This window comes from Lycorma delicatula, chromosome 9 (genome assembly GCF_047948215.1).
Source record: "Lycorma delicatula isolate Av1 chromosome 9, ASM4794821v1, whole genome shotgun sequence".
NCBI lineage: Eukaryota > Metazoa > Arthropoda > Insecta > Hemiptera > Fulgoridae > Lycorma > Lycorma delicatula.
Window position 1 is genome coordinate 4,040,440 of NC_134463.1, and position 13,286 is coordinate 4,053,725.

The 13,286-nt window shown below is 32.1% G+C and overlaps 1 protein-coding gene across 1 annotated transcript; it reads left to right on the top strand.

Annotated features, from left to right (window-relative positions):
- Nucleotides 1-2,139: 2,139 nt before the first annotated feature.
- On the top strand, nucleotides 2,140-6,139 carry LOC142330382 (uncharacterized). Its single transcript, XM_075375608.1, has 3 exons — nucleotides 2,140-2,772; nucleotides 2,971-3,780; nucleotides 6,113-6,139. Exons 1-3 carry the CDS (start codon nucleotides 2,140-2,142, stop codon nucleotides 6,137-6,139), a joined length of 1,470 nt encoding a protein of 489 aa, XP_075231723.1.
- The last annotated feature ends 7,147 nt before the right edge of the window (nucleotides 6,140-13,286 follow it).

Consider the following 13,286-nt stretch of genomic DNA (forward strand, 5'->3'; position numbering starts at 1 on the left):
CCCATTTGGTAACCACGACATACCTCGAATAGCCGTAACGTGGCACCGGGTCTTTTCTTACTCTTCTTCTTCATCGGAACCTATCTAAACCCTTGGAGTCCTCAGTGGATCATTGAGAACGACACACCTCAGCGTGCCGTATCTCACCACTGAGGCTGTCCACCCTACCTTATTCTACACTAGTAACCTAGTCGCCTTTCATCTATATCCTTCTCTGTTAATACTGCTACTATAAATTCCATAACCTTCTTCCAGTTTATTTCGCTCCTCAACATGTGCTCTAGGACCTCTGCTGGGCTCATACCTATTATGCCACAGTTCCTCCTTTTAATTGCCCACCTCTCGCAGCAGAAAAATGTATGTTCTGAATTGTCAATTCTCTCACAGTACATACATTCTGGACCTGGCCTTCTTCCAACACGATGGAGGTACTCATTGAAATTGCCATGACCTGTAAAAAACTGCGTGATATGATAATTTAACTCACCATGTTTCCTGTCTAACCATAGTGCCAGATCTGGAATCAGCTTCTTCGTGCGTCTGGCTGGTCCATCCTCCTGCCATCTATGTCTAAGTCTATCTTTTGCTTCATTTGCTTCGAGGCCTTGCGCCTTCTCGACTCTATTTAGGGCCATTAAGTCTATTGGTGGCACCCCAGACAACACGCACAACGCCTCATAGGAGACCGTCCTGTAAGCTGAAACAACCCCCAGCAACAGCCTCCTATGAGTACTAAACCAGTCTGTTCAAATTTCTTTTAACCAATTATCTATCAATTTCAACCAATTATCTATCGTCCGTAACGTGTTGTTAGCACTCTCTTGTACATCGATAGTTGTTTTACCCTTGATGAGTATCGCCAGGTCATCGGCATAGGCAATTACTTGTACCCCATCCTAGTCTTAATATCCCATCGAAGGCCAGTATCCAGAGTAAGGGTCCCAGTACAGGGCCCTGTGGCACACCGCCATAAATATTGAAACATAGGCACTCACTCTGCGTGTCCACCAAGCATTCTCTATTTGAGAGGTATTCCCCTTCTGCCTTCTTAAATAAGGACTGATACTTTTTCCACTAATGCCCTATTTATTGATTCCCACTTGATAGAACCGAATACATCTAAAGCTATGAATAGCAGAATACGCCTCGTTCTCCATGTGCCGCTCCTAGTATCCTTAGCCCAGTCGATCACCTTTGTCGCCGCCTGTATCGTCGAACGACCCTTCATGAATCCAAACTGATTTCCACTAATGCCTATTCCTTCCTCAAGTTCCTTAAGATTCGGCCAGCGAGCATCTTCTCCACTACCTTCGCCATGGTATTTAAAAGACTCAATGGTCTGTATAAAGGTTCTCCATTGTCATTTGGGAGGAACACCACCCTAGATTCCTGGAAATGTCTTGTTTTCTAATCCATGGCTAGCAATATCAAGCATTTCATAAGGAATTCTCTTTATCAGCCCTTTACGGAGTACCGCTGGAATTCCGTCTGGAACCGGGCTCTTCCTATTACCCAGTTGTGCTACAGCCAAATGCAGTTCAGAGAATGTGAAGCGTCTGGGTTCGCAATCTATAACATTTCCAGCAGTTTCTACTCTACTGGGGAATAGCTCATTAATTTGTTGTTCTACCTGCTCATTATTTAATACGGGCAGACGCCTTCCAAATTGCTTAGTGATTATTTTGTATGCCTGTCCCCAGGGGTCTCCGTCTAACTCCTCTTTTTCTTAGACATATGAATAGCTTTGTTTAAGGCCCGTCTGGTCTGGTTTTAGATAACTCCTGTTATGTGTCATCTTCTCTCTCTCCAAGAATGCTGTGTAAAAAGGCACAGTTATAAATTAAAGCTAACTGGCTAAAATTGATGATTTATTAAAAGACTCATAATAAATAAATGTATAAAAGAGTCACAATTTTAGAAGAAGAGATCTACATTCCAAACTAGTCTGTTCTGCAGTAAGTTTATTTGTTAAATATTGTATTATTTGTAAAATTTTTATTTATTTTAAAGTTTTATTTTAATTCTTGTTAATAATTATTTCTTGACTATTCCTTTTGTCAATAGTTTAGGTTATTTAGAGTGAAACAATATAAAAAACTAATTTAATATTGAGAGAATAAATTACTGAATGGTTTTAGAATGGAATTGTGTAAACAGTATTCAACATCTAGTTCATCTTCAATGTCATCAGATATTGATGATAGTGATCCAGATTATCAAGAAGACAATGAAGAAAATGGATGTACAGATATGAAAGAAGGTGATTATAATTCACATATTTTAATGCAAAAAAATATGCCACTTTTAAATTGGGAAAAATTGTTAAAATATAGAAAAAAACAACACGAATACTTCAAATCTGTATTAAAAAGAGAACCTGAGAATTTAACTATGAATTCTGATTATGTTTATGAAAAGAAACAAAAAGCAGAGTTAATAGAACATGCTACCAAGTATAAAGTGTTTGATAAATATAGAGGTGATCCAAAATTTTGGCTAGTTCCAGATTATATTAAAGATAAACAAACAAAAATACCATTAATTTGTCCAGTTGATGATAAGTTTGATAGAACTATACCAAATGAAAATAAACCACCAATAATGGAATATATTGGTATTCCAAACCTAATAAAATATGAAAAAGGTATGAATATTGAAAAAAAAAGTGAAAAAATAACATATCATAAATGTAATTATTTTGATGAAAGAAAATTGGAATTAAATTATAATGTTGAAAAAATAGAAACTTTTAAACCTGATTTAAGTAATTTATTTGTATCGGGTGAAAGATTTGAAAAAACAAAAGCATTGTATAATAATACTGCAAAACAGGTTAAGTTTGTTCCAATGATTATAATAGATGATTTAGAAAATATTCAACAAATATATGAAATAAATCCAATATTTAAAATAAATGAAATAATAATTAATAAAGAAGTGTTAAATGCAATACAAAATGATTCATTGGAGTACATTATGGAATTTCCTTCTTGTTTACTTAATGAATTATATTTAAAAAAAGTACTGTTTGAAAACACAGGTAATATTGCTATACGATATTTATGGGAAAAAATAAAACCATATAAAAATCCTGAATTACCATTACGTTATACAGTTCAGTTAATAAAAAGATTTACATTTCCAAATGCATCCAATATTCTTCTTCCAGGACAAATAACAGAAATTCTCTTTATGTTTAAATCAAGAGAGCCAGGATTTTATTATGAGTCTTGGAAGTTAATAACTGATCCTATTATTTCAAAAAATAAATCAATAATAATAACGTTACGAGGTTTTGTTAAAGCTACATCCAATCTCGATGAAATAATAAAAATTGAATCTTATATTAAACGACATGAAGCAAAAACCTGTGCTGAACTTACAGTCACTGAATGGTTATATAATAATAAAATTGAAATTCCTTATGAATACAGAAATTTATTTATGGAAAGGGATATATTTTTACATAATAATCCAGATTATTTTTATGTAAGTGAACATATACATGCTTTACGTGAAATGCATGACAAAATTACAGGAAATAAACAATATGATTATTCTATTAGGACATTAAGAGATAATATATTAACAAATGTTGAAGCAACAGATGAAAAAAGAAAATACTTAGAAAAATTGTATGAAATATCAAACATGTTATTAAAACCTCATGTTGAGAGCAATATGAACAGTGAAAAGTATCGATGTGTATATCAAATATTATGTACATTTTGTAATTCTATAGAATATAATGCAGAAGAATTGCGAATTATTTATCAAATTGTTCAAAATAAATCATCTGAAAGCTATATCAATTTAAATAATGAATATAGAAAATCATCTGCATCAAAATTATCAGTTCAGAGAACACAATCCATAGGAAGTAAAAGATCAAGGCATAGCTCTAACAGAACAAGAAAAAATGAGTCAAGTGATTCAAGAATGGGTTCTTTGAGATTTAACTCAAATCAAAACATCAGTATTGAATCTATACAGATAAGAAAAAATCATTATCTTCAGACATTATATACTAAAACATATTATCATTTACTATCTACTATAGATGAAATTACAGCCATAATTGAATCATTAAATGTTTTCAGCAAAACTGATAAATAAAAGTAAAAAGAAAAAACCTTTTATTTGATTTTTAAGTTTTTACATTATATATGCATAAATGAACAAAATTATACAAATTTATATGTACATAAAAAATAGGTAACACTTAAGCTTCCTGTTAAATTACATCTTCATTAAACAAAATATCTTTGAACTTTGACATTTAAAATCAGGCCCATTACTAAGTATTGGCTTCTCCCCCAATATTTTTTGTTTTTTATTAACTAAATAATAGTTTTCAAATAGCATTTGTTTGCATTCATTAATATTTATAGATGACTGTAAATAAACAAATGTTTTAGTCAGTTGAACTGTAAGATTATAATTTATTTAGACCATAGAAATGGGGTGGGCTCTAGTCTACATTTAAAAAATATCTGACTTCCTTGGCCACCACATGACTTCCTTGTATGCCTATTAATATAAACACATTTTTGGTGTACTTCATTTAAACTTATTTCATTTGAAAGTGAGATACAAACCTCCAATTCTTTAATAAATTGGACATTTACACAATTGCATTGTGGTGGGCACCACATTGCATCAAATTTTTTGTGGTGTCCATATCAGCATTTTATATTAGTTTATATATTAATTTTGATTCATGTCGCTCTAGTAGTTCTGTGGTATAAGTGAGAATGTGTCGGATCCGTAACTATGGACACATCGGTTCAAATCAGACTTCATTTACAAATGTTTTTTTTAATTTCTTTTTTCTAATTTAAATATATTGATTAATATTTATTAATCTCTGTAAAAAAAATTTGAATTAAAATGAAAAGTACATAAAATTTCATTTCACTAATAACTTCTGATTTTTTTTATTGTTATTGAATTATTATTTATTGTAATTTTTTTTACTATCGATGGTTAATAATTATTAATAAATCAATATATTTAAATTAAAATCTTAAGTTAAAAAAAATATATGTACATGAAGTCTGATTTGAACCAATATGTCTTCCTCTTGTAAGATCCAAATATTTCATTAATTTGGCCAGAACTCTGGAACCAATGAAAATAATTAGTACCACTTACGATATATCATTGAAAAGCTCTCAATAAGGGCATATTACTGCAGTTAAGAAAAAGTAAAAAATCCAAGGTTTCAACATTGTACAGCTAAGTTTTGAGTTTTGCGAGATACATATGTACGTATGTACTTACAAAGTCATGCTAAAACTAGTCAAAATTGATTCAGGGATGATCATAATGAATATTTCCATTGAAATCTGAAAACCAAAATTTTTCGCGATCACAATACTTCCTTTAGTTTGTAAAAGGAAGTGAAAATCACAAAAGTAATAAAATAGAGAAGTGGTTTTAAAAAACACTTCTTTATGGTGTCAAACAGTGGTCTTATAATTGTTATCAAAAGTCAGAATCAAATTATAGAATAATGAAATGGGACACTGTTATATTATTCTGTAAATTATTTTCAACTTTTTTAATAAATCATGAGAGATGATACATTCCAGGTTGCAATAAACATAGATGTGATAAATATTTAATAATGATGTTAAGCTGAGAATTTTTATTTACAAAGTTATATATGATAAAGCAATACAGCTTGGTTTGATTTTTTTTACATACAAAATCTATTTGGTTATCCCATGAAAATTTACTATCTTACAAATTAAACTCCAAACTACAGAAATACTGCTTTTTTTATCACTATTTGTTATTATTTTTGCCATTGTTATTACTATTATTATTATTATTGTTGTTTAATATTGTCATTTATTATTATTGATTTGTCTTATTTTTTAAGTTGTTAAACTAATAAATCGTATTTATGTAAACATTTTTAATTGTTAGTCTCTTAATATCCAGATGAATACGCAACAATATTGATAACATACAGTTGACTACACTGATAAAAAAAAAATTAAAAATAAAAATTTTATAGACGTTAGAAACAGAGTAATGTATGAAAAAGCTACCTTCATTTATCTGTTAGTCAGACATAATTGCCAAAGTTGCAGATAATCAAAAGGAAAACATTCCAATCTTAAAAGTGTAAGAAGAATATCTCATTCCATACATTCTAAGAAAGTGAGAAGTAAAGTATTCTCCTTTTACTTTTTTTTTGTGGTAATGAAATTAACACCCCTACTATCACAGAAAACAAGCCTAGTTATTGCTTATCAGTGTTTAATAAATCATAGCTGCAATAAAGGCTTATAAAAAAGATTTTAACTCCACAAATTTTGCATTTTTTCAGAAATTACATGCACTCAAATTAGAAAGAAAAGCTAGTTCTTAATATATATATATATTAATGTATAAACTAGTTCTTCTTTCAACTAAAATGTTGTCAATATAAATAAAAGAGAAAATAGAAAACATAATTTCTGATTGCGAAATTCTGTAAATGAAAAATGCATTTTTTCACGTATCTGTTGTATGCAGTTCTTAGGAAGTCATGTGTAACTTTATGGTTGTGCAGACTATTTTTAATATTAAGCAACTGAAGACTGTGTGCGAAGCTGAATGGAGGTGTAACAGATGTGCTTGTTCAGTTTAGTGGTCCAAGTAATTGAGCTAACCTTACAATTCCCCCCATTGATTTCAACTTGGAATATTGAACAAGCAAGTTGGAAAATATAGTAACTATACAAAGAAAGAAATAAAAAAAGTACTGAAATTTGTTGATTACATTATCTTTTTTAGCAGAAACCAAATATTTATTTTAAAGAAAATGAATAGCATAGATTTATGCTAAAAGAGGAATTCAGTTTAAAAATATCTGGGAAGAAAACAAAGTTAATCAATTTTACTAGATAGTAGGATATAAATAATTATATATTAAGGTAGGGGAAGACCAATTTGAGTAAGAATTCTAAATGATAAATTAAATGCGATAGGCATTTTATCTCCTCTACCTCCTCTATGAATCATGAGACCTTGCCGTTGGTGAGGGGGCTTGAGTGCTCAGGGATACAGAATAGCTGGACCGAAGGTGCAACCATATCGGAGAGGTATCTGTTGAGAGCCAGACTAAGGAATGATTCCTGAAAGAGGGCAGCAGCTCTTTCAGTAGTTGTTAGGGGCGTGAGTCAGGACGACTTAAACGGCCGTATCAACATCACTCAGTCCTCTGAGTACTGCGCAGCTGAAAGCAATGGAAAACTACAGCTGTTTTTTTTTCCAAGAAAATGTGGCTCTGCATTTTCAAAAGCAATAATGGAGGCGCCTTCCTTGGTAAAATATTCCGGAGGTAAAATAGTCCCCCGTTCGGATCTCCGGGTGGGGACTACTAAGGAAGGGGTCACCAGAAAAGTTAAAAATAACATTCTACGAGTCGGAGCGTGGAATGTTAGAAGCTTAAAAAAGGTTGGTAGGCTAGAGAATTTAAAAAGGGAAATGGATAGGGTAAACGTGGATATAGTAGGAATTAGTGAGGTTCGGTGGGAAGAGGAAGGCGACTTTTGGTCGGGTGACTTTAGAGTAATTAACTTAGCGTCAAATAACGGGCAGGCAGGAGTAGGTTTCGTGATGAACAAGAAAATAGGGAGGAGAGTGGAGTATTTCAAGACGCATAGCGATAGAGTCATTGTAATAAGGATAAATTCAAAACCTAAACCGACAACGATTGTTAACGTCTATATGCCTACAAGCGCCCATGATGATGATGAGGTAGAATGTGTATACGAAGAGATTGATGAAGCAATTAAACACGTAAAAGGAGATGAAAATTTAATAATAGTTGGAGATTGGAATGCAAGCATTGGAAAAGGCAAGGAAGGAAATATAGTGGGTGAATACGGGCTGGGCAAAAGGAATGAAAGAGGGGACCGACTTATAGAGTTTTGCACGAAGTATAATTTAGTAATTGCCAACACCCAATTTAAAAATCATAATAGAAGAATATACACTTGGAAAAAGCCAGGCGATACTGCAAGGTATCAGATAGATTATATCATGGTTAAGCAAAGATTTAGAAATCAACTCGTGGACTGCAAAACTTACCCTGGAGCAGACATTGATAGCGACCATAATTTGGTGATAATGAAATGTAGATTGGGGTTTAAAAACCTGAAGAAAAGGTGTCAGATGAATCGGTGGAATTTAGAGAAGCTTGAGGAAGAGGAGGTAAAGAAGATTTTTGAGGAGGACATCGCTAGAGGTCTGAGTAAAAAAGATAAGATAGAAAATGTAGAAGAAGAATGGGAGAATGTTAAAAAGGAAATTCTTAAATCAGCAGAAGCGAACTTAGGCGGAATAAAGAGAACTGGTAGAAAACCTTGGGTTTCAGACGATATATTGCAGCTGATGGATGAACGTAGAAAATATAAGAATGCTAGTGATGAAGAAAGTAAAAGGAACTATCGGCAATTAAGAAATGCTATAAACAGGAAGTGCAAACTGGCGAAAGAAGAGTGGATTAAAGAAAAGTGTTCAGAAGTGGAAAGAGAACATTGGTAAAATAGACGGAGCATACAGGAAAGTTAAGGAAAATTTTGGGGTACATAAATTAAAATCTAATAATGTGTTAAACAAAGATGGTACACCTATATATAATACGAAAGGTAAAGTCGATAGATGGGTGGAATATATTGAAGAGTTATACGGAGGAAATGAATTAGAAAATGGTTTTATAGAGGAAGAAGAGGAAGTTGAGGAGGATGAAATGGGAGAAACAATACTGAGATCTGAATTTAAGAGAGCATTAAAAGATTTAAATGGCAGAAAGGCTCCTGGAATAGACGGAATACCTGTAGAATTACTGTGCAGTGCTGGGGAGGAGGCGATTGATAGATTATACAAACTGGTGTGTAATATTTATGAAAAAGGGGAATTTCCGTCAGACTTCAAAAAAAGTGTTATAGTAATGATACCAAAGAAATCAGGGGCAGATAAATGTGAAGAATACAGAACAATTAGTTTAACTAGTCATGCATCAAAAATCTTAACTAGAATTCTATACAGAAGAATTGAGAGGAGAGTGGAGGAAGTGTTAGGAGAAGACCAATTTGGTTTCAGGAAAAGTATAGGGACAAGGGAAGCAATTTTAGGCCTCAGATTAATAGTAGAAGGAAGATTAAAGAAAAACAAACCAACATACTTGGCGTTTATAGACCTAGAAAAGGCATTCGATAACGTAGACTGGAATAAAATGTTCAGCATTTTAAAAAAAATAGGGTTCAAATACAGAGATAGAAGAACAATTGCTAACATGTACAGGAACCAAACAGCAACAGTAGCAATTGAAGAACATAAGAAAGAAGCCATAATAAGAAAGGGAGTCCGACAAGGATGTTCTCTATCTTCGTTACTTTTTAATCTTTACATGGAACTAGCAGTTAATGATGTTAAAGAACAATTTAGATTCGGAGTAACAGTACAAGGTGAAAAGATAAAGATGCTACGATTTGCTGATGATATAGTAATTCTAGCCGAGAATAAAAAGGATTTAGAAGAAACAATGAACGGCATAGATGAAGTCCTACGCAAGAACTATCGCATGAAAATAAACAAGAACAAAACAAAAGTAATGAAATGTAGTAGAAATAACAAAGATGGACCACTGAATGTGAAAATAGGAGGAGAAAAGATTATGGAGGTAGAAGAATTTTGTTATTTGGGAAGTAGAATTACTAAAGATGGACGAAGCAGGAGCGATATAAAATGCCGAATAGCACAAGCTAAACGAGCCTTCAGTAAGAAATATAAGTTGTTTACATCAAAAATTAATTTAAATGTCAGGAAAAGATTTTTGAAAGTGTATGTTTGGAGTGTCGCTTTATATGGAAGTGAAACTTGGACAATCGGAGTATCTGAGAAGAAAAGGTTAGAAGCTTTTGAAATGTGGTGCTATAGGAGAATGTTAAAAATCAGATGGGTGGATAAAGTGACAAATGAGGAGGTATTGCGGCAAATAGATGAAGAAAGAAGCATTTGGAAAAATATAGTTAAAAGAAGAGACAGACTTATAGGCCACATACTAAGGCATCCTGGAATAGTCGCTTTAATTTTGGAAGGACAGGTAGAAGGGAAAAATTGTGTAGGCAGGCCACGTTTGGAATATGTAAAACAAATTGTTAGGGATGTAGGATGTAGAGGGTATACTGAAATGAAACGACTAGCACTAGATAGGGAATCTTGGAGATCTGCATCAAACCAGTCAAATGACGGAAGACAAAAAAAAAAAAGAAAAAAAAAAAGGCATTTTATCAAAGTAGATGAGCGTAAGCAGTAAAGGCTTTTATACATTATACATTTTGAAGTAAAAAGTTATATAGGTATCAATAAGAGCAAAAGAAATTTTTTTTTTGGTAGAATCTTGTAAATCCAAACAAGGCTAACTGGAAATATATTAAGACATCCAGGTTTATTTGATAGGCTGCAAAGGAAGACAAGGGTTGGAATAAATAAAATGATTGCCGAGGATGTAGAATGAAGCAAATCCAATGAGGTTAAATTTTCCCATAGAACAGAAAATAATTGCATAAAATTAGTTAAACAGAAGACTAAAATGATTTTAAGTCTTTTCAAACAGGATATAATCGGTCTCATTTCATTTTCATTAATTAGATTACATAGAATTGTTGGTGTATCAACAGAAGTCCTTAGAAATTTGCCTGTTAACTTGCTCTACCCCAAGTACAACCAACATAAATAAACTTCATGTTCACTGACAACTTCCACATCGATAATGTCTTTAATGTGCTATTATTTATTTTAACAACAGCCAACCATTCACTTTTTCTCTCCTCTCTCAATATTTCACAAATCATTTATAATCAGAACTGGTCACCCACTTTGTCATCAGATTACACGCTTCCTTAGTAGCAAAATCAGCTCATTCAACTAATAATTTGGTAGATGCAGAATAATTGGATGTACAGTAAAGATACATGATGATAGTGCTTGCATTGCGCTTAGAGTCAAAGCATACCAGAAATTTTGGACCCTCCATAATATGAAGGAAGACCAAAAATATGTCATAAAGTTTGACAATAAATATACTTGTTTCAGGATGGAGACCATACATGTAGTTCATTATAAGCTGACTTGCTACTGCCAGAAGAAAAAATTTAAAAGTTTTGTAGACTCAGTTAATGCATATGTTTGGGTCCAGCTTAATCAAGGTATGAATTTGCTGGTCATATTCACAATGAGATTGATGACAAACATTTTTGAGAGAGATTTTCTGTAATGAAGCCACTTTTCATATTTCTGGACAGGCTTGGTCACAATATTATATGAATTCACTGAACGTTAAACATGATTCCCTGAAAGAAATATTTTTTATCTACTTTGGGGCGAGACCAAATAATGGTAACTTTTTTTTTTAACCTACTATGACATACAACTACTTTGACTACTAGGCTTTAACTGTATGCATTTTCCTCAAATAGGAGGTGATCCTTTTGTCATTTAACAGGATGGTGCTCTTCTACGCTACTAAAATTTAATCTGTCATTTAATTAAGAAGATAAGAAACTGTGGTGTTAATTTGAGACATTTTCCCAGTAATGAGTTCAGAAAAGGTGGGTGGAAGCTCTGGCCTATGCAGTATTCTGATCTAACTCCTGTATTTTTTACTTCTGTAGTCCCATGAAGCAAATGAGTATCTGTATTTATATGCATCAATACAACTAATCACTCGTGATGTTCTTGGCAGAGGATAGTAGGAATTGAATATAACCATGTTGATACTCAAAATGACATCTCAGATTGGATGGACATCACTTGTTTTCAAAGAATTTAATACTGCTTCTGTATGAATAGTTATTTCATTTTTAGAACTTGCAATTTTTCTTATACTTATTCATGAGGACATAAAAAAGCAGTGTAACTGTAAGCATGAGAGCAAATATTGCACATTGAAGCTGATTATTTCAGCAGTCTATAGAGCACTAAATTGTCAGCAAATGTTAGTAAAATTGAAAAGTTTCAATAAATAAATAAAATTATTAAAAATAAACTCTACCAAAAACCTAAATACATATTTTAATTATACACGACATAAGTAGAACACAAATATATTTATTTCAGCACATGAGAACATTAGTACTACATGACCATAAACTAGAATGAATCTAATACTTTTTCACTGGTTCATTACATTCAGGTCATAAATATTTATATATACATATTTAGTGCTATGTAGATTGGTTGAGTTGTTCCTGCTCAATTTAAGGTCAACACAGATAACAATCACAATTTTGAGATTTTTTTTTCAGTCAAATGGTGTAATTGGGAGGGGGGGGTGAAAATGAATTTTATGTTTTTATATATGGGGATTACAAAAATACATGGCTTGAAATTCTCAGAAATAACTATATCAATTTCATTGAAATTTATATATGCTGTAGTAGTGTATCTGATGTTGTACATAGTAATTTGATGAAGATTGGCTAATTTGTTCTAAAGTATGCTCAATTGTTAACTTAACAAATTCCCAAAACTGTGATTGAGTTGCACTCAATTTAATGTTGACAACAAAATTCCCTCAATTTGAGGTTATGTTAATCTCTGTATTTTTCATATGTGCTTATGCAGCAAACTTGATGCTTGTATGTAGGATCTACTCAAAAATTATTTCATCAGATTATGTTTATAATAATTTAATTTTCTTATAAAGAGAAAATCTCTGTTTCCTCATTTAATTTATGTTTTGTATATTTCTTGTGCAAAAAATTATGTAAAATAAAATCATGAAAAGTCTAGTCTTCTTTTTCTTTTGAGTAGTTTTTAGTTACATAAATACTACTAAATAAAAATGCTGCCACCTTGACATGAAATATGGCATCAAATGTAAGGAAGTTCTTGGTAGTTAAGTAGGTGTAATTATTGTAGAATTTTATTTATTAATTTTTTAATATAATTTTTTTGGCCTTCAGTCTGGTTTGGTGATTTATTAATTTTTTAATATAGATTATTTTTTTGGTCTTCAGTCTGGTTTGGTGAAACTCTTAAGATTCCCTATCTAGAGCCAGTTGTTTCATTTTGGTGTACAACTGGCGTATACAACAACTTTGGTGTATACCTCCTACATCTGTAACAATTTACCTGTCCCTCCAATATCAGAGCTACTATTCCAGGAAGCCTTAATATGGTGTACAACTGGCGTATACAACAACTTTGGTGTATACCTCCTACATCTGTAACAATTTACCTGTCCCTCCAATATCAGAGCTACTATTCCAGGAAGCCTTAAT

Bases quoted from the DNA above. Each gene is read 5' to 3' on its own strand.
- LOC142330382 (XM_075375608.1), top strand. From the start codon at position 2,140: ATGGAATTGTGTAAACAGTATTCAACATCTAGTTCATCTTCAATGTCA. The intron at 2,773-2,970 runs TTTGTATCGGGT...GATTCATTGGAG, and splicing joins AACCTGATTTAAGTAATTTA to TACATTATGGAATTTCCTTC. The intron at 3,781-6,112 runs GTTCAAAATAAA...GATAATCAAAAG, and splicing joins TGCGAATTATTTATCAAATT to GAAAACATTCCAATCTTAAA.